The sequence below is a fragment of the Elephas maximus genome, chromosome 12 (genome assembly GCF_024166365.1).
Source record: "Elephas maximus indicus isolate mEleMax1 chromosome 12, mEleMax1 primary haplotype, whole genome shotgun sequence".
Classification (NCBI taxonomy): domain Eukaryota; kingdom Metazoa; phylum Chordata; class Mammalia; order Proboscidea; family Elephantidae; genus Elephas; species Elephas maximus.
The window spans coordinates 6,895,582-6,917,747 of NC_064830.1; the positions used below are offsets into that span (position 1 = coordinate 6,895,582).

At 43.6% G+C, this 22,166-nt stretch overlaps 2 protein-coding genes across 4 annotated transcripts in view; one reads left to right on the forward strand and one right to left on the reverse strand.

Annotated features, from left to right (window-relative positions):
* Positions 1-9,812, reverse strand: part of DLGAP2 (DLG associated protein 2) — a 1,098,241-nt gene extending 1,088,429 nt beyond the window's left edge. Inside the window, exon 1 of the mRNA XM_049904665.1 lies at positions 9,768-9,812. Coding sequence (XP_049760622.1) covers positions 9,768-9,785 — 18 coding nt within the window. The 5' untranslated portion in view covers positions 9,786-9,812. The remainder of the gene's footprint in view (positions 1-9,767) is intronic.
* A 4,769-nt stretch (positions 9,813-14,581) lies between these two features.
* Positions 14,582-22,166, forward strand: part of ERICH1 (glutamate rich 1) — a 105,520-nt gene continuing 97,935 nt past the window's right edge. For all 3 annotated transcript variants that reach the window (XR_007519723.1, XM_049904659.1, XM_049904660.1), the window contains exon 1: positions 14,582-14,703. Coding sequence is in view for 2 of the 3 variants with exons in the window: in XM_049904659.1 (XP_049760616.1) it covers positions 14,682-14,703 (22 nt within the window). In the remaining variant the exon portion in view is untranslated. The remainder of the gene's footprint in view (positions 14,704-22,166) is intronic.

Sequence of the window (22,166 nt, forward strand, 5' to 3'; positions counted from 1 at the left end):
TATGAGTCGGAATCGACTCGATGGCAGTGGGTTTGGTTCGGTTGGATAGGGAAATGGAATGATCACTATTTGATGTGTTTTCACTCTTCTTCACTTACAACATGAACATTTTTTGTAGTATTAAGTTCCTTTCATAATGGCTGTGTATTTTTTAATTGGCTATATCATAAATAATTTATCCAATATCCCTTTACTGACATTTTCCAATATTTTGGTACAAAAGAAAGCTGGAATAAACATCTGCTTAGCTAATTCCCTGTAAATTCATGATTATTTCCTTAGGGTAGGTTTCTAGAATGGAAACTGCTGGGACTAGTTATATGCAAAAGAGGGCTTTTTCTTTCTTTCTTTTTTTTTTTTTTAATTGAGTGCAGTGACTCTTAGGAAAATATAATTAGAGAAACAAGCAAGTAGATAAACTGAATATCAAGAAACACTTTTTAGTTGTTCTAAAGGTCTGTGTAACTCATCTTTCACAACAAAAATAAAGCTTTGAATCTAATTATAACCTAGAACATTTTAATTTAGACCTGGAAATTTTATACACTAAAAAGTCCATAATGAAAGTTTGAAAATACGACATTCAATTGTTTATGAAAATATCAAAATCTACAGTATAGATTCTACACAAAGTTTTTAACAGAGTCAGAAAACAGATGTTCAGAAAATTGTTCAGAAACTGCCATACTATTACAAAGAACATGAGAAAAATAGATTTTTTTAAAATATACAAAGAATTCATATCATAGGAAAATTAAAAAAAGTATACAAACACATTGAAGTTTTCTATCTCAATCATACACACAAAAAAAACTTAGAGAAGCAATGAGTAAAAACAGTTAAATTAGGAATCTCTTTTATTGTCTAATAATGAGTTAACTGGTTGTATATTTACTTATTCATTGAAATATGTGAGTAAAACCAAACAAAACCAAACCCACTGTCATTGAGTCAATTCCGACTCATTGCAAACCTACAGGACAGAGTAGAACTGCCCCACTGAGTTTCCAAGGAACGGCTGGTGGATTTGAGCTACTGATCTCTTGGTTCACAGCCACACTCCTAACCACGGTACCACCAGGGTGATCTAAAACATTATGGCAAAAAAATACAAGACTGCAAATTCTGTTCCTCACACTGTTATTCCCCCAGCACCAAGGACAGCGCCTGGTACTTGGCCTTGTGGAGACAGTGAGGAACACAAATAATCAGCTTATGTGGAACATGCCCTAAGAGAAGCACAAACAGAAGACTACAATGATGATTTAATTCTGGCAAGGAGGGACTGGAAACATGCCACAGAGGAAGTAGCATTTCAACTAGGTCTGAAAGAATAAATATGAGGAAAAGAGAGAAAAGAAATTTAAGGTATGCTAAAAACATGGAGTCATGCTGGTGTATGGCCTTATGGCCTAATCAGGAAACAAGGAACATTGCAGAGTGCTGGAAGACACATAAGGTAGACATTTGGGGATCAGAGTAGAGAGAGCCTCAAATACCGTGTAAGGGGCAATGGTGATAAAAAAAAAAAAAAGAGAGAGAAAGGTAGCATAAAATCAGATGTGGAAAAATCGTGAAATGTCATGGTGAAGAGTTTACAGTTCATTTGCTCATTCATTCATTCAAACAGATAGTTAAGACAGAACTTCCTGATCCAGGACTCATGGATGAGTAACACAGGCACCATTCCTTAAAGAGCTGACATTCTAAAAGGGGAATCTAGAAGGCAAGGAAAATGTCAACTGCAATGTGGTATGGTTGTTATTAGAACGGTAGGTATGTAGAGAAAAGTTATCTAACTTAATCTTACCAGGTCAGGGAAGATTTACTAGAAGAAATAGCTTCAACCTCTTACTGGGAGAATGAGTCAAAATGTGGGATGGGAGAGAGAAGAAAGCGTCAACAAACTACAAACTATAGCTATAATAACTGTGCTTACACAGTGTCACATTCAGGACTACACAGCCACTTATCTTTGGTTAAGATCGGTTTATCAGATATTTACATGCAAAACATTGTGGGAAATATAAAGATGCGTAAAGACTTAGGAAACTTGAGTTTACCACAAGATACACAATGTGAATACACATATATCTTTAATGCTAAACTACAACACATTTGTGGATGATGCAGACATATAAAGACCTGGATTCTGTACCCAGAGTTTACCATCTGGTTGTAGAGATAAGGCATAAATATTAGGAAAAGATAATTGTCTTAGTTATCTAGTGCTACTGTTAATGGAAATACCACAAGTGGATGGCTTTAACAAAGTCTGGGAGGCTAGAAGTCCAAATTCAGGGTGCCAACTTCAAGGGAAGGCTTTCTTTCTCTGTTGGCTCTGGGGTAAGGTCCTTGTCATCAATCTTCCTGGGACTAGGAGATTCTCAGCACAGGGACCCCAGGTCCAAAGTACACGCTATTCTCCTGGCTCTTGTTTCTTGGTAGTGTGAGGTTCTCTTGTCTCTCTGCTTGCTTCTCTCTTTTGTATCTCAAAAGAGATTGATTTAAGACACAACAACCTAATCTTGCACGTTGAATCCTGCCTCATTAACATAACCGCCGCTAATCCTACCTCATTAATACCATAGAAGTAGGATTTACAACACATAGGAAAATCACCTCAGATGACAAAATGATGGACAATAACACAATACTGGGAATTGTGGACTAGGCAAGTTGACACATTTTTGGGAGACACAATTCAATCCATAGCAATACTTACACCATCTTGTAAATTCTGTATTTATGTTTTGCTTTTGGTTTCTTTCAAAGTCCACCATAAGACACAATCATGAAAAATACTTCTGTGTTTGCACAACTGTTACACGTTATACAGCCCTATTCTCTCTGAGTCAGAATCCACTCGACAACAATGGGTTCAGTTTGGTTTTCAGATTATCCCCTTTGTATAACGTCTACCATGACAAATAGCTTTTGTGATTTAGCTCTAGGGAAAATGTTTTTCACTAAAAATGAGTAAGAGCTTCCATCCCGATCAAGTGATCAGGTGTGGGTTTGTGTTTATTGGTTTTTATTGACTTGACTTCCAGGAAACTCAGAGTCAAGTTTAATGCCCAAAGAATTATACTAACTCTCAGGGTTGTCTTATTTGTTTGCCCTAATTTTCTATTTTATGAACATTTCTGTTCATGTGTTTTTGTGGTTAAGTTGGATCAAAACTTTTTTGAAAAGAGGTGGCAAAACAAATACATAAATAAATAAAAGGAGACTATAAATAATAAATACCAAGGTATTATGGGAATTCAGACAGTAGCTTGATTACTCCAAGTTTAGGATGGTTCAATGTGGGTCCCAACTCAACTATAGGTCATTTGTTACATGCACTGGCCTAAATGCTTTACAGTTAACAATACATTTATAATCCTCATGACAACCCTGTCAAATTGTACTGTCCCTCCTTTAACGATGAGGAAAAAGGCATGGTGAGGTCAAGTAAATTGCCAAATGTCATTCAGCTGCCTAAGCAGTCTAACTCCAGGGCCCTCGCTTTTGATCACTATTCTATATAACCAATATAAAAAACTGCTTGTCATCATCATGCAAACACAGTAGGACAAATTTTCATCAAATGTAAAAAAAAAAAAAAAATCCATTGCCCTTGATTCAATTTCGACTCATATCAGCCCTGTAGGGCAGAACAGAACAGCCCCAGAGGGTTTCCAAGGAGCACCTGGTGGATTCGAACTGCTGACCTTTTGATTAGCAGCCATAGCTCTTAACCACTATGCCATGAGGGTTTCCTCATCAAACATGGGAAGGTATTTTTATTAGTATCTCCTGGGTTAAAATAGATACTCTACATTGCACACTATTTATGGGCCCTAGGGCACCATTCAGTACTTCTTTTTTCCTTCTGCACTGAGTATCGTACATCATTTTGAAGATAATGATCAATGAGATTCACAAAATTACTTTTTTAAATCTTTGCTATAATTTTACAGATGGGTTGGTTCTAAGTGTTTATTCACTTTTTCACAATATTGACTTTTTTTTTTTTTTTTACCGTGGATCCACATAAGAAGTTACACCAAACAAACGCAGTGTCCTGAAGATGAACTCATCTCAGTTGCACAACAGAAGCTTTAGAGTGAAAATTGTTAGAGAAACTAAAAAAAATCGTGTATCATATTTCGTTGTCAACAACAGAAAAGTCAATTTAAAAGAGAATTTCTTTGTTTACATAACTGAAATTCCAGGGGCAATGATGGTTCCAGGCATAACTTGATTCAGGAGTACAAATAATGTTATCAGGACCCAGCTGTTTCCATCTATCAGCAGGGCTCTGCTCTTTTCCACGTACAGGTGCTGGCCTCGTTTCAGACAGACATCTCCTTGAGGTTACAAGTTGACATCAATAACTTCAGACCTTATATCATCTCAGCTTTACTTCCAAAAAGTTCCTTTACTCAGGAGGCATATAAAAATCCTAAGCCTCACTTTCATTGGCTCAGATCAAGTGCCATGTTCATCACTGACCCAATTATTTTTGAGAGAGAGATGGGACCAATGACTTGCTTTAGTCCATCAGGAGACCACCTCTGAAACGGGGAGTGGGTCAACCACAGCCAAACCTTAAAAATGGGGAAAAGTGGTTCAAAAAGAAAATCAGCATACTGTTATACTAGAAGGGTGAATTCATACCCACTGCTGTCCAGTCAATTCTGACTCATAGCGACCCTAGAGGACAGAGCAGAATTGCCCCATAAGGTTTCCAAGGCTGTAAATCTTTATGAAAGCAGACTGCCAGCCACATCTTTCTCTCGTGATACGGCCGGTGGGTTTGAATCACTGACCTTTTGGTTAGCAGCCGAGTACTTAAGCACTGAACGGCAAATACAAGAGGAGTCTACCATAATCGGCCTAATAAGTTTAATTCCTTGAAGGTCTATCAAGAAAGACAGGATAGTTCAAGAACAAATGTAAATGACACCCAGTTACATTTAAAAAAATATTGCAGCCAATCAGGAAGACTGCTCTCTCAAGAGCAATTACAACTGATGCCCATCATAAGAAATGTCAAAACAGCTAAAAAAAAAAAAAATAGGCAGTCATCTCTTAGAGGGCTCAGATTAAGGTGCAGCATGAAGACCATAAGCTGCTGGTCAGGAAATGCAAGGTCTTATTGAAAAAATGAAACCAGTGCATATAAAACCGGCATGAAAAAAAGAAAAACAGTGGCTTTACATATGAATCTAAAATTGCCTCTGTCAAGGAGACTAACACTTATTCAAAAACCTGTGTCATTGGTGTTAAGTCCTGGACAGGAAGGTGATCTTAAAGGCTAAAGCTCTTCTGATAGCAGATCCAGAATTGAAACAATCTCCCCACCTGGTTGATGTCATAGGCCATACTCTTAGCCTCCCTAAAAAGGAGAGCATTTTTGTCACAAATTCACATGAAATTACTACGCTCAGTCTTTTTAAACACCAATATCTAGAAAACAACAAAACCCAGAGAAGAGGTTGGGGATTGGCTAGGAATGTGGTTATGTAAGGAAACATAACTACTAGGAAAAACCATGGTTGATTAATAGTAATTTTTAACTGCACAGGATGTTTTACCTGCTAACTCCTGAAGGGTAGCCTATAATTTTTTATAACCAACATCCTGGCAATATTCTAAATATGAATCCCACTTGGCCAAAATGATGAATCATAGTTATTTTTATTATAGTCAATGAGTGATCCTGGCATATTCACTCCAAGAGTCAATAAATGATACATATAATTAATTTCCTTTTGAAATCTATAATCAAAGTACCCATTATTCAATTCCTTGAGCAACTGAGAAATCTTGGCTTTTTCCTCAAATATAGTTATAAAACAATCACAGCATTTCTTCACTATGGAAGATACTTGGTTAAAAACAGAAACAATAAATACTCTAACAAATAAAAAATACTAGAATCCTTTACTTTCAGAATTGGTCAGGCTCTGGGTACATGGAATCAAATATGATTTAAATTCTGTGAAGTACTTTTGCTTTTGATATTTGATCTGTAATATCTAACAATGTCAAAAATAAGGGAAACCCTGGTAGCATAGTAATTAAGTGTTACAGCTGCTAACCAAAAGGTCACCAGTTCGAATCCTCCAGGCGCTCCTTGCAAACTCTACGGGGTGGTTCTACTCTGTCCTATAGGGTCACTATGAGTCGGAATCGACTCAATGGCAATAGGTTTGGTTTCTGGTTTTTTTTTTTTTTTTGGTGAAAAATAAAGTGGACAAAAACAGGAGAAGCAATAGATTGCAATAGAAAAACATATATGTGAGTGGCGTGAAATAATGCAATGTAAGTTGAATCGTACGAAAATAAAAAAGAAATATTGTTAATAAACCATCTAGATCACAAGTAACCTCAGGCATACAAGAAATACTGGTAAATAAATGTTTATTTCCATCTCGAGCAGTACCACTTGGGATTATTATACTATACTGTAAGTGCAAAGTTTTTTAGAAGAAAAAATAAACTAAATAATAAACGCTGAACAGTATGAAAAGCTGACTTTGAATGCTCATCCAGGAAAACATCTTTGTGGTGAGAGAGCTTTAATTAGTTCATTACTTTGAAATATTTCATGTAGTATTCATTTTGTTTACTAAGCTTACCCTTTAACCTCAAACGTAATATGCAAATCTGACATGATAGATGAATAGAGTCATTTCACACTTACTGACTTCTTAACCAAGAACAGAGGGAAACATGAAGGAGAGGTTCTGAAGGGGCAGGAACAGTGCACAGACACAAAGTATGACTCCCTCGACAGGTTATCAGGGAGGAAAAAAATCCCACAGTTACAGAACTCATGACATTTGAGATGGTTTCTGAAGGGACAGTAGGAAAGGGTAATGTGATTTAGGCTGGGACTATCTTCTAACCACTGTCTTTCATTAGGTCCATAATTCTCACAGCCCAGATGTGCTTGAGCAGATAGTATTCCCTATAGTCCACTAGTCATATTGCCAGATGTGGGGTATAAAATATTCTAATTTGTTCTCTTCCAAGCCATGAAAAAAAATCACACCATCTAAAAGGAAATGGTACATACACTCTACAATTATTATTACAGCCAAAGCTGTGAGTCACCCAGCCGCCTGCACAAGACAATTTGGCTACTGGAAAATCCTGATTAATGACATTTTTTTAAACACCAGAGTAACAACCTGACCTGCCAAAATTAACATTTTTTCATCCTTTCACCATTTTTGCCTTGGTTACCTATTTAGCTGTCTCAGAGAATGGGAAGTAAAATGAAAACTGAGTTGTAGTGCACATTAACCTCAACTCTACATGATGTTCCTTCCAAAAAGGGTTAAAGGGTTTCTGTTTTGTCACCTTGGAGGCACGTGAAAAAGAGATCCTTTTGAATATGCTATCTGGACTCCCTCAGGCTATGTGACATATCAAGTCATCTTCTAATTACAAATACAATATACCACCTACAGACAAGTTCTTGTTTTTGTTGTGTGTCCTCCAGTCACTGGGACTCATAGCAACCTTAACAGGACAGAGTAGAACTGCCCCATAGGGTTTCCTAGGCTGAAATCTTTAAATGAGCAGATTGCCAGGTCTTTTCTCCAGGAGAACCATCGATGGGTTTGAACTGATAACCTTTCCGTTAGCAGCCCAGTGCTTAACCACTGCACCACCAGAGCTCATCTAGAAACAAGAATCTTCTTGAAATCACACATTACTAAAGTCCATGAGTTCCAATCAGATACACTGTTCCATGACGATACAGGGGGAGCTGGTTACTGTTAGTAAAAATCCAAGGCCACCAAGGACGTATTTCCTCAAGGAAGTCCTTTTCTTAAGTACCTCATCTGAGTCCTCCTGCCTCCAAGTCCCCAGATGACAGGAAAAGCAGTTATGCTTTGTATTTCAAGCTCTAAAAACACCCACAGTCCGTGCTGGCATAGTTAATAAACACAGAGGATGAATTCACTGCCGATCGCTTTATTTTTAATCAATACAAGACAGCTGCCACGGATAAGTCATGAATTTAGAATTCGAAGCCCTTGCCCAAATCGCCATGCATTTGAGAGACGCAAAGCACAGGAAGCTGGAATAAAAATTACCTAAGAAGTGTGGAAGAGCCAAAAGGAAGATGCCTTTTAGTTCCCGATGGGAAATAAAACCAGCCAACACGTTTTCTAGTCCCCACCGTGACCGTATTCTCTTTCTCCTACTCTACCTGCGAACCTCTCCTGATCTCTCTAAAGCTCTCGGCCTTTCCGCACCCCTCCCCACCTCTTCGAACTCCATCTCCCAGAGTCCGCCCACCCTCTCCCCAGATCCCCAAGTCCAGCTGTGCTCGGAACCCCCTCGGTAGAGAATATCCCGGGCGAGGAAGGAGGGGTAGAAGGGGAAAGAGGTGCCGCCCCCCACACCAGGCACACCTGGCCCGCGATAGCAAGAGACCTTCCCTTCCGCCCCCCACCCCCTCACAGCGCCAGGGCTGTAATAATTACATCCTCATTATTTCTCCTGCAATCGTTAGCGAACAAGCCCAGAGAACAGCAACAGCCGCTGCCGGGGGAGGCTTAGTTACAGAAGCCTGCGCTGGGTAGCGCCTCGCATAGCAACCACCCTTAAAAAAAACCCCGTGCTCCTCGCTCACACTTGGAAAGCCGGGCGGCTGCCACCCCCTCCAGGCGCACACCCGCGCGCATCCCCTGAGGTCCCCCTCCCCGCCCCAGGCGACCACCAGGCAGCACTCGCCTCCTTCCCCGCTCCCCTCCGCCCCAGCAGGACCACACGCGCAGCCCGGGCTCCCAGCAGGTTTCTTTCCTTCCCAGTCCCCGTCGGCGCTTCCCCTGCTCAGCCCAGCCTGCGGTGGGGGTGGGGGTCCGTGTTGGGAGAGGGGATTTTTCTGGAAATGCTAACCGCCGCCCCCCACCCCATCCCCTCGCGGCCACCCCCAGCGGTGCCAGGTTTGAGGACCCCTCGCTCTCCAACTACCCCTCGGGCTGCGCTTCCTTACTGGCATCTGCCCGCCGGTTCCCTCCAACCCGCCGGGCTACAGCTGCGGGTTTCACACCTCGGGCAGCGCCCCGCTCCCCGCGCCCGGTTCCCGCCAGCCTCAGGAGCCCAGAGTCCAGGAGACCCCCCCCCCCCCGAGCACCGCCAGCTAGTGCGCAACCGGGCGCGATGCGGGAGATGGTGCGCCCCCGGCCCCAGCGCCTGAGTCCTCCCGGGGCTCCCGAGGCTCCCTGTGGCCACCAAGCTGCCTTTGGGGTCCCACCACTGCCCGGCACCCGCGGCTTCGCTCCCGGCACCCGGGGCTCCCCGCGCCGCCGACGCGCTCCCCGGATGGCGTTCGCGGACCCGCGCTGCCGGGCCGCTCCGGGGTCTCCCTGGCCCAACTCCAGCACTGGAGAGCTCGTGCGTGGCAGAGTGGACCGCCCGCCCCCGAAGCGGCCAGGGCGCCCTGCGCCGACGCCCCCAGAAGTGGCAGATGACGCCCCCACCTCCCTCCCTAGCCTGCACACACCGCCCCCAGCTCCCCGCGCCGAAGCCTCCCCTCGGAGGGGCTTCCAACGGGTCGTGCAGACTTTACTGCCCCCAAGCCACACCAAACCATGTCTGCTCCCGGTAGAAAGTCCCCGACATGCCCTAGACTGTCACCCAGGCACCGGCGACAGCGGCACCACGACCCCGCGCCGCCTCGACGGCACTCAGCAGCCCTTACACTTCCCTCTCCCCAGGTTCCGGGGGCCTCTCCGGGAGCCAGCGGTCCTTACCTTTCTCAGCGCTGACATTCTCAGGCACTACTGTTTCAGCAGGTGCTGGGTGACATGGCGAGGTGGCGACCCCTCTAGCCAGGCGAGCAGGCAAAGGCGCGCGGCCGCGTGCTGTACGGGCTCCGGCTCCGGCTCGCGCTCGGGCTCCGGCTCGCGCTCGGGCGCCGCGGTGCAGGTGCTGAGCGCCGTCCGGCTCTGCCGCCGCCGCCGCCGCGCTGTGCAAGCCGCACTCGGAGCCTGGCGCACGGGTTCTCACGGTCGGCGCCTGCGCACACCCGCGCCCGGGGAGGCATCGGCGCACTGGGGGGGCCGGCCCGCGCCGGGCTCCATCTAGAGAAGGTCCGGAGCCATTCCCTCTCGCTGCTTTGAAACTGTAGCGCAAAAGCTGCGGCTTCGCTACCCCAACCTGCTTTGGCTACTGAGCATGCCCGGTTCTAGTGCGGAAACCCCCAGAGGAGCGTTCAAAGAGAAGCTTTTTTGCAGGAGCCGCCGTGTGGAAAGCGGCAGCGCTTCCAATCCAACCAACTGTTGCACGGGGAAGCGGGACGGGTCACCCGGGGACAGAGAGGGAAGAGGCGGCTCCCCGAGAACATGCCAGCATCACTGGTCCGGAGCTTCAATGCTACATGCGCTACGGGTTTTAAAAGCGTTTTGGAAAGTTAGCACTAGAATACTATAAGCACACACCTCAACATATGGGAATGTCCAGCCCACTCCGGACTAAGGGACGCGCTAGCGCATTCATGTGTGGGATTAATTTACAATTTAAAGTCTGCTCAATACCCAAGATGCTCACTTGGCGGAGAGAGGAGAGGACCACTGAAGATACGAGAGAAGGTATTTCTTTGCAAGGGAATTTCGCTGCAAGGTTACTGCTGCGGCTGGAAAATATCCTGTTACTGTGAGCGTTGCAAAACCGAGACTCTCGCTATTTCCATGGGCGTACTTTCCCGTGGAAACCCTGGTGGTTAAGTGCTTCGGCTGCTAACCAAAGGGTCGAAATTTGCCGGTGCTGTCTGTCCCGGGAAGAAGGAATCCATCAGTGGCGACCGCTAATCTCATGAACAGCATTATCTTTATTAATTATATTTATATAATTTTATCTATTTGCTTGTCTGTAAACCTGGGTTGAAAGGCAGTGAGCACCATTAGATGAGGTCCTGCCACCTTCGTGGGGTGACTATTGGCAGCGTATAAATGACCCGAGTGAAAGAATAAACAGAAAAACCAAACCCAGTGCCGTCGAGTCCATTCCGACTCACAGCGACCCTATAGGACAAAGCAGAACTGCCCCCATGGAGTTCCCGAGGAGCGCCTGGCGGACGTTTTGGTTAGCAGCTGTGGCACTTAACCACTAGGCCACCAGGGTTTCCAAGTGAAAAAATAAGGAAGAAAAATTAAATCAGTTGTGTTCAAAATCTGTAGCGGTCTGGAAACTTTAACAACACTGGGCATATTTTGATAGGTCCTAGTTAAATAGGTGGGAATATGCTTCTGAGATCTGACTTGATGGTAGCAACGCAAAGTTATTATGGCCTACAGGGAAACAAAGTATACTGATACTCAGAGACCCCTTTTTTTTTTTAATTCCTAGTTGTATCAGGCAGTTACCTTAGGCCAGTCTTTAATGTAGAGATAATAATAGATTTTTTTCATATCCCTAGCTGAGTTGTTGTGAAGTCAAAATGAGATAAGTTACACGAAAGCAATTATACAAAGTAAAAACACCAAGATGAAAGCTTACAGAAAAATGGATAGGAGTTAGAATAGAAGTGAATCAGATGATGAAAATACTTGGAATGGGATAAACCAATCTTTTCCAGAATTCCAAGGTCTTTAAACAAAAACACTACCTCCATTAGATTTCTTCATAGAAGTTATCGCTCAAATATTAATCAATTCCAGTGCATTTTCAAAGCAAAGTTTAGATGCCGATGGGTATACAAAGATGAATCAAAGAAACGTGACAACAATCTAATTTCTCCTTAGTGTTCCTTTAAAAGCATCTTCCAATTTATCTCCCCTGTGGATTTGTGTGGTCTGGAACTTGGGTGGACGATGCTTCTGGTAGACCACTGGTAGTATTTAAAGACTGGCAAAAGTGCACTGGAATTGCTGACAGGGAGGTCATTGGTGAGTTTTGCAGGAGCAGTCAAAGTGGAGGAGTACAAACGGAAGCCAGATGGACCGCAGAGTCCATTCTAGATGTCAACATGGAGACAGACTTTGGAGTCAACTCTTTCAAGAAGTTTGAGTGTTAAAGAGATAAGAAAAATAGGGCTGGAAGAGAATACAAGGTTTCTGAGAAGTTTGGCTTTCAGGTGAGAAATTCCAGAGTAGGTTTGAATGCCACTGGGGATATTGATGTAGAGAACACATTGAAAATTCGACCTCTTCAAGGACGTACGTATTTCAGCTGTGTCCCCTCTGTCTCCTGTATTATTGATTTTCTAAATATCAACTTGTTCAAGTCCTTTGATATACAAATATACTGCATGTGCATTTCTTTTTTTCTATCTTAAAACACCCTCTTTGGACCTCACATTCTCTACAGTTACTGCCCCTTTTCACTGGCCCCAGGAAAGAGTGCTCTGTACTCAATGTCTCCAGTTTCTCTTCTGCGGTTTTCTCTGTTCAGTTCCAATCAAGCCTTTGCCTGTCCCACACCAACAAAATTACTGTAATCAAGGTCACTAATGACCTCACATTGACAAATCCAATTGTCAATTATTAGTCCTCCTTTGACCTATCAACATCATTTGGAACAAATGGTCACTCCCTCCCCCACTTCTTTGACTGGCTTCAGGAAAGCACACTCCTCTCTCGTGCCTCACTGACCACTGCTTCTCATGTTCCGTATGTAGCTAGGTCTTCCCCATCTCTCCACTTTTGAAAACTTACAGTGCCTCAGGGCTGAGTCCATGGACCACTTCTCTGTCTATGCTCATTCTCTTAATGATCTCATACAGTTTCTTAGCTTTATATACTGTGTATCTCTGTCCTGGACCTTTCTCCTGAGCTGTAAAGTCATTCACATGTCTAATGAGTTTCTAAAACCTAACGTGTAGACTGTATATTGCCAACTACAGATGATCCTCCCAAAGTTTTCTCCATCTCGCTAATGCAACTCCAGCCTTCCACTTCTTAGATCAAAAACTTAGACCCATTGTATGCTTCTCTTTTTCTTTCACAGCCTGCATTTAGCCACTCAGAAAATCTCTTTGGCTTTATTTTCAAATATATCAAAAATCAGACTACCTCTTCCCAAACCTCTAATGCAACCACTCTGATTCTAGTCACCATCTTTCTTACTGCAGTGGACTTAAACTTGTTTCCCTGCTTCTTCCCACTAAAGTCTACTGTTAAGATAGTGGCTTAAGTGACTTATTTAAAATGTAATTTCAGTGGTCTTCCCAACACCCTCAAATGATTTTCCATCTCACTCCTTGGAGAAGCCAAGGTTAATGTAATACCTGTCATGATCTTTCCCCAACCCTGTCTGACTCCTTGTTTCCTCTCCCATCTCTTCCACTACCCTTCTCCTTGCTCACTGCACTCCAGTCACACTGCCCTGATTGCTATTCCCCAAACAGATATGCCAGGCAATCTCCTGAAACATTTCTAGTCCCTTCTCCTTTGAACTCTCTTTTCCTAGACATCTTTAAGGCTGGCTCCCTCACTTCCTTCAAGTCGGTGCTCAAATTACTTTCTCAATGATGCCTTCCCTCACCAGCACCATCTCCCCATTTTCTAACTCCCTTCCCTGCTTCATGTTTCTCCAAAGCACTCATTGCCATATGGCATACTATTTTTTTACTTAATTTTCTTTGTCTCCTTTCATTAGACCATTCACCGGTGTACCTCCAGTATCTAGAACAGTGCCTGACATACAGTCAATGTTTTTTTTAAAGCAATGAATTCAATAAAAAGGGGTAAATAGTGAATCGAGGTTCCAGAGAAGGTGCAATGGAATAATGCACGAGTATGTGTCTCTTTTTTTTTTTTTATGTGTGGAAGAAAGTCGCTTGGATAGAAGAGAATTATGACGGGAGAAAGAAAGGGAAGGAGTGAAGACACACGTGGCTTAGAGGGAGATTTGTGGGTGAGCAACTCCTGGTGACTCTGAGTTTCTCCTCTAAGTATAAGAAGATGATTAGGTGAGAAGGAGAAGGGAACTCTACGTTATAAGAGTGAGCCGCAGGTATGTGGAAAATAGTAGTTTAAGACAGACCTTGTGCCAAGTCCTTACTCTCCAACTCTTCTCACGTTTCCAAGTTTTCTTCTCCATAGTTTTTTTAGTCTTCTTCACACCCTAAATTCTGCTAATATTTTAGAACAAATGGTTTTGAGTAAGTACTAAGCCATCTCCTGCCCAAGCACCTACCCCTTTTCACTCTCTTGTCTTCTCTTTATACCAGTGTTTTCCAAACCTTAGGGCGCAAACAGAATAGAGAATATTCGAAGGGAATCAGTGGTAGTGAGGATACGTGTTGTTGTTTCAGAATATGTGTACTCGGCAAATGCTTTCAAAGAAAGTTTGAATGTCACCCGTTTTATACATCCACCCACTGACCCCTCCGGTTTAATTTATTTGCCCGAAAGCCAGATCTCAAAACTTTTCCCCGCTGCACTGTAGCAAAATAACTGAGCATGCGCGGTAGCGAGCTTCCAGAAGGCGGGGTTTTACGGTTCGGACCGACGGTGACTTCCAAGCCAATCTACGGCTGTAGTGCGAATGATTGACAGCCGGGTAGTAGAAATCCGGATCCGGATTGGGCAGCACTCGCGTTGTGGGCGGGGACTAGGGGGCGCGGAATCCCGGAAGCGGCCGGGCCGGCTGGGTTGCTCCGGGGATGGTTGGCGTGTCTGGGCGAAGCCGGGGGCGGCCCACCGAGTCGGCCCGGTTCCGGAGCCATGTCCGACCTCAAGAAGCAAGGTAGGGCAGGGCTCCTTCTCCTGGCCTCCCTGAGACCGAGGCCCCGTGGCGCCGCGTGGCTCGGCGAGTGGGCCGCCGCCCTCGGGCTCCCAGGCCCAGCCCGCCAGGCCTCGTGCCCTCGGTTCCCGCGGGGGTCGCCGGACGACCGGGCCCGGGGGCTGCGGGCCCAGAGGCGCAGGGGGCGTTCGCCCGCCCTTCCCGAGCCCAGGTTTCCGGGGGGTCCGCAGGCTCATCCCGGGATCTCCAGGGAGCTCAGGGGAGCAGACGGCGCCGAACCCAAAACCAACCCTGCGACCCTGTAGGACGGAGTAGAGCTGCCCCTTAGGGTTCCCAAGGCTGTAATCGTGACAGAAGCAGACTGCCACATCTTCCTCCTGTGCAGCGGCTGGTGGGTTCGAACTGCGGACCTTTAGGCTAGCAGCCGAGCTCTTTAAGCGCTGCGCCACTAGGGCTCCAGCAGACGCCACCAAAAACCAAACCTGTTGCCCTCGACTCGATTCCGACTCACGGTGACCCTACAGAGTAGAACAGCCCTGTAGGTTTTCCAAGGAGCGGCTGGTGGATTCGAACTGCTGACGTTCAGGACTGAGCGCGAGCTGTCTTGAAGCTTAGTTTCTCTGATGCACGTAGCAGAGCTCCGTGGAGCATACACGATTTTCTTTGCAGAATACTCTTTGATGAGTAAATACAGGCTTTGTAGCGCCCCTTCATGACAAGTTTTCAAGCCTTGCTGCTCTGTGAATGGCGTCCCGCGGGAACCTAGAACTTAAAACCTGATGATGTCTGCATTTTAACCCTTTTCGTGAACCAGTTATTTTATGCTTTAAATTTTTTGTTGATCCCATGTGTGTTTTCATTAATGGAAGCATGCTGAATCCTTGTGTCTGAATTTTTGGTCAGTAACATGAATTTTTTTTCTTGCCTCCTTCTACAAGCCTACCCTAAGTGTTTAGTGGTACTATGAAGTACCACTAGTTATACACCAGAGTCCCCACCAGGGTCTGTTGGTACTATGTGTAACGAATGAAAATATTCAAAATTTCTGTTTTTCCTACCAAAAATTCAGATGCCTCATACAATACCCTGTGCCCGTTTCTTCAGTTTCACACAGTCATAAAAGCCCTTTCCTTGGGCAGCAGCTTCCCCATAAACCCCAGAGGCAGAAGATGTACTTGGTCCCTAGAGGTACCGGTGAACATGAAAGGGTTAACTTTTTTCCCTTCACTTTAGATAGAAATGAAAGAAAAGAAAAACTCTCTGAGATTCAGTTTCTTTGTAAAATGGAAATAATAACATGTGCCTGCAATGTTGGTAAGTTGCCTCATAGAGTAAAAAAAAAAGTAGTGGTTATTAATTGGTAGTAGTATTTTTTTATCAAAATCAAAAGAAAGAATAAATTTAATTGGTTAACCTGATAGTGTCTTAAAATTTAAATGTCAAAAGACAGGCAGAACTCCTTTCTCTTACAAACCTGTAGAAACTGTCTTTCTCCTCCTTATCGTTCCTGCGGATCATTAACTTGAGTCTGAGTGGACTCAATGGCAATGGGTTTCTTTTTTTTCCCCTAACCATTAACATTATAATGAAAAGTTGAAGGTTGTAGAGATGCACCTCATATTCCTTGGATTAGTTCAGGCCATGATTTTTTTTTTTTCTTCTTCTTTGTGTTGAAAACAGATTATCATGTTTTTGCCCTTTGAAATGAAATGCTCAGTGACAGCTATAGTTAATAAGTGTTCGTTTAAAAAAAGGAAAAAGAGAAACTTAATTTCTCAGTAAGGCAGATTATGTAGAAAAAAGTAGTTCCAAACTTTGCCTGCTTTTGTAGAAAAACCTTGTGCTAAGGATTCTAAAAAAAAGGATTCTACTCCTCCTTTAATTACCAGTAAGTTATGATTTTCATAACTTTGAACAAGAAATCATTTCATAGATTGAAAATGACAATTTCTGGACAATCAGGTGTTTGGCTTCAAAATGGGCATTAAAAAAAAAAAATTTAATGAGCGCCCTAACTACTTTTCAAAATAACCCTCCAAAGGAAAGAGGATTGACCTGCTCTATTAATTAAAGTTTAAAGTTCTTGGGAACAGACTTTCCATGGTAACTCTGACAGTAATTATCTCCTGCTTTCCTGCATTTTTATTTGGGGGACTTACTACTTCATATCACATTTTCTCCTTGTTTTATAGCACACCCCACTATTTTTCTCTTCATGTTATTGTTGCTAGGTGCTATCAAGTCAGTTCCAACTCATAGCCACCCTGTGCACAACAGAGTGAAACACTGCCCAGACCTATGCCATGCTCACAGTTGTTGCTTTCCTTCAACCCAGTGTTGCAGCCACTGTGTGAGTCCATCTTGTTGAGGGTCTTCTTTTTTGCTGACCCTCTACTTTACCGAGCATGATGTCTTTCTCCAGGGATTGATCCCTCCTGATAAAACATGTCCAAAGTATACGAGACAAAGTCTTGCCATCCTTGCTTCTAAGGAGCATTTTGGTTGTACTTCTTCCAAGGCAGATGTGTTTGTTCTTTTGGCAGTCCACGCTATAGTCAATATTCTTCACCAACACCACAATTCAAAGGCGTCAATCCTTCTTTGGTCTTCCTTAGTCATTGTCCAGCTTTCACATGCTTACAAGGGGATTGAAAGCACCATGGCTTGGGTTGGGCACACCTTAGTCCTCAAGGGGTTGTCTTTGCTTTTTAAAACTTTAAAGAGATCTCTTGTAGCCAGTTTTCCCAATGCAGTGTGTCTTTTAATTTCTTGACTGCTGCTTCTATGGGTGTTGATTGTGGCTCCAAGTAAAATGAAATCCTTGACAACCTGTCTTTTCTCCGTTTTTCTCTTCATGCTTTTCTCTTAGTCTCTCGTATCTTCGTGATGCATAACCCCTGGAATCAAATGTTTTTTGCTATGCAATAAAAATTAATTGTAATACAGCTAGTCAATTTTAAAATACCTTTCTCAACTCACTAAATTAAGGTATTTTCCCTTGAAGCAAACATCCTTTTCATATCAGATATGCGACAAAATTGTGTAAAGTTTAGGTTGTTTGAGAACATTGTGGTTGGAAGGATGGATTAGTTCTGAAAGTATAAAATGTATTTAGGAAACAAAATATTAGTTTTATGTATCTCTTCTTAACACGATCACCTGAAGAGTACTTCTAATATGATAACACTTGAGCTCTAAGAAACAATCTGGAGGTTTAAGTTAGAACAAAAATTATAAGCACTTATAACTTGTGGAAGCATGAGGCAGAGCCATTCTCTGTCTTTAGAACAGCTTTTCCATCATGTGGCTTGTGATGACTGTCACAATTAGGAAAATGTATGACAGGTGGTAAACAAGATGACGACTTGGTGCTAATTTGCACTGATATTCTCTCTTTTTGCACACAGTCTAGCTGCTCTGCAGAGAACAGTGGGCTCCAGAATTACTGGAAAGAGGCTATTGGGCCACATGTGTTTAAGGAAGGGAAATTAACGAGAATGCTGTAGAGTGCAGGTGTGCCTCGTGTAAAGTAAATCATGTGCAGAACTCTGAACGTTTGTTCATATATTCACCCAACTGATGTGTAGGGAGCACCCAGGGAGTGAGTGTCAGCAACTCCTTCAGACACTGTAATAAATAAAACAGTAAGTAAAACACGAAACTGTCTTCCCTCATGGCACTTACACTCTGCTGGTGTAGTTCAGAGTAGCCCTTGAGTTAGGGTAGTGATTACTGATAATAGAAATGGGTCAGGACTCATGTAAGGGAGCCATGCTGTTTATATCAGAAGAAAGATAGTCTGTCACAGACCAAGAACACGTGAAACGGCAGGATGGCAGGCCGTCCAAAGTAAGTTTTTTCCTGAAAGTAGGTTGCTTCTGCTAAGATAATATAGCCTGCTAATATAACAATTTCCTCTATCACAATGTGTGGAAAAACTCTCCAGGATTAATGGGAAGAATATTTTGTCTCTGAAGCAACATGATTGAGTAAGAAGCACTCTTTTTTTTTTTTTTTTAAGTGCTGCATTTTATACTGAAAAAATGTATGAACAGTAATAGGTGATGACTTCTGGACCTTTTCAAGAGCCTCTGTGAGTTTAACATGCAGCACTGACAGTGAGGTACTCTCTACAATTTAAGTGAATCATATGAAAGATATATTTTAAGTAGCAATTCAAGTAGCTTCCATTTTACTTGGAGATTGGATGAATACTGGAAACACTGGTGGCACAGTGGTTAAGTGCTATGGCTGCTAACCAAAAGGTCGGCAGTTTGAATCCACCAGGCGCTCCTTGGAAACTCTGTGGGGCAGTTCTACTCCGTCGTGTAGGGTCGCTATGAGTCAGCATCGACTCTTCGGCAGTGGGTTTGGTTTTTTTGTTTGTTTGTTTGGATGAATATCTGATACATGGCAAAACCAAATCCTTTGCCATCAAGTTGATGCTGACTCATAGCGACCCTATAGGACAGAGTAGAGCTGTCCCATAGGGTTTCCAAAGAGCAGCTGGTGGATTTGAACTGCCGACCTTTTTGGTTAGCAGCTGAGCTCTTAACCACTGCTCCACGAGGGCTCCCTCAGATATATAGTTAAATGCTAGATCAAATAGGGACTGTGGTAGGCATTCAGAGGAGCCAGTGATCAAAGGAGCCTGGAGCAGAGCCCGCGTGTTTTGAACTAGGAAGGATATTAGGAACTACGTAAGGGTATGTATCTGCTTCGCGGCTCAGCTGCCCTCAATAGATCGTGTACTTCTGGAGGAAGGCAGTTATCATTCTGACTCCAGTCTCTTGCACAGTGCTACTCAGTTAATTGTTGGAATGAATGACTCTAATTCAATGTCTGCCCAGTTCAGCAATCCTGCAATATCCCAAACAGATGGTTCTCTAGCGCCTTTCTGAACACCTTCTATGATGGTTAAGGTTATGTGTCAATTTGGCTAGACCATGATTCTCAGTGGTTTGGTAGATATTATGTAATCATCCTCCATTCTTTGATCTGGTATGAGCAGCCAGCCAGTTGAAAGGGGAGTTTTCTTGGGAGTGTGCCCTGCATCCAGTATATATGGATGTTCTGGCAAAGTTCACTCTCTCTCAATCCTACATCCCGCTAGTCATACTCTGGCCTCCAGTTCTTGGGAGGTGAGCCAGCCGCTTGCTGCCTGACCTGCGGTTTTTGGGATTTACCAGCTCCCGCGACCCTGTGAGCCAACAGCCTTCTGCCTGGTCTGCTGATTTTTGGGTTCATCAGCCCCTGCAACCACATGAGTCAGGAGAAGCCTCCAGCCTGACACTTGACCCACGGATTTGGGACTTCCCAGCTTCCACAACTGTGTGAGCCGTTTCCTTGAAATAAATCTCTCTGAATATATTTATATATACACATCACTGGTTTTGCTCTTTTAGAGAACCCAGCCTAAGACACATTCTTTTAGCAAGAGCATAATATCACATAATATGTTTATTTTTACCTCTACCTAGATACAGTTTTGTTGTCTGGAGTATGTAGGGCCTCTTCACCTGATAATTCTTCAAAGGTTTAAAGCAGCTCTTTTGTTCTTGTCTGTCTCCTCATGCTATGTACTGCCATGTATGTAAGTCAGGAAATTTCACGGAAGAGGCAAAACTTAGTTGAACTGTCAAGATAGAGAAAATACTTAAATGTTATAATGGAGAGGAGAGCGTGGGTGAGAACAATGTGAGGCCCCCAACCATGGTCTAAGTTCTAGACTAGGAGTCAGAAAACATGGGTTCCTGTCCTATTTCTGGCCCTTATTACTATATGCCATCGAGCACTGGACAAGTTACTTATTTTCTGCTTCTTTATCTGTAAAATAATTTGTAGGGTAGAGAGGCTTAAAGGGATGGATGTAAGTAAAGAACACAGCAGAACGCCTGAGGTCTAGCAATGCACCCCTCTCTCCATCCAACATACATGACCACTTTGGGCCAATCATGTCATTTTTTTTTAATCCCAAGATTCCTCATCAAGATGGGAATAATAATACCAGCTTCTTAGTGTTATGAGGATTAAATGAGTGACTGCATGTGAAAATGCTCTTAAAATACCCTCTTGCTCTTTCCCCTGTCACTTCTGTAGTAAAGGCCACCGTGATTTGCCTTTTGAGTGGCTAAACCTTCCCCCAACTCATCTCCCTGTTCCCAATCTAGTTTGCCACAAAGCATCTGGAGTGGGTGGGTTGGTCAGGCAGTTTGTCAGGTTGAGGAATGTTTGCTATAGTGCAGACAGATGCCATTTTAATAAGAATTTGCCCCACTGTGACCACCTCCTGCAGAACTGGCAGGCTCAGTCTTCACGAGGGTGCACCTCCCCCCAGGCCATGTGGGCTGAGTGCAAACACTCATGCCTCACATCCCTCTGGAGAGAGAGTTCTGAGAACTAAGAGAATGCGAAAACAGAATATGTCTGGCATAAAAGTAAATCAGGCCAACTACAGCTATGGGTGCCATAAAGATCTTTGGCTTCCAGGGACTCTCCTTTGATAAAATCTGAACATCAAGTGAACTTCTGTACATTCTGGATTGCATTTTCACCTTGCCATTTCCCTTTTCCACTTCTGTTATAGCCTTGCATCTTATGGAGTGGATTGTGGTCAACAAGAAGTACTCCTTTTTGTTGATGCTGTCCATGGTGCTGAATCCAGCCAGCATTCGTGAAACAGTGGTGGACGTGGTAGGGGTGTGTGTGTTTGCCCAGTTATACCCTTGAACTTACACTGCCAGCAGCAGTTCCTTTTGAAGTCTCACAACTAAAGGTACTGGTTAGTAAACATTTTAATTGTAAAGAGAAACCCTTTTTCTTTTTACAGAGGTACATTCCTAGTGTTGTCCAGGTACAGGGTGGCTATTGGGCAGGGTTTTCATCCTGGTCATGTCTGCTGAGTTTCTGGAGCAGTTAAAAAAGGAGGCATTTACTGGTTTAGAGGAAAAGCCCAGATTTATTTATCAACAGATATTACTTTGATGTTTTGTTCTATATTTACTTTGATTTACTATGTCCCTTTTCTTCTGGGACAGGAGTTGGGTGGCTCTTTTCATTTTCAGAAACCCTTAAGAATTGAAAATGTCCATATTCCACATGGTTTGGAAAGAGGCATAACTCAGATAGGAGGGCAGGTGCAGGCCACAGGCAGGCGCTAGCTCGTAACGTCTTGGCAGTTGCCCAATGATAAATCTTGCCTCCCCTGATAGGAGTGTGGGAACTCTTACATAAGCTCACCCTACCCAACCCGGGGGTCATCCTCTCTACCTTTGAGGAGTAAAAGAAAACCTCGTGTATGATCAGCAGGCGGGAATATATGAGACTTCTAGCACACAAACTGGTCAGCACCTGGTTACCAGGAACCCGTAACCTCTGAAATATTCCTCTGGATGTTGTATTCCTCTGTGTCTCCATAGATTCAGTGCCTCTCATGTGTATGATCAGCAGGCGGGAATATATGAGAC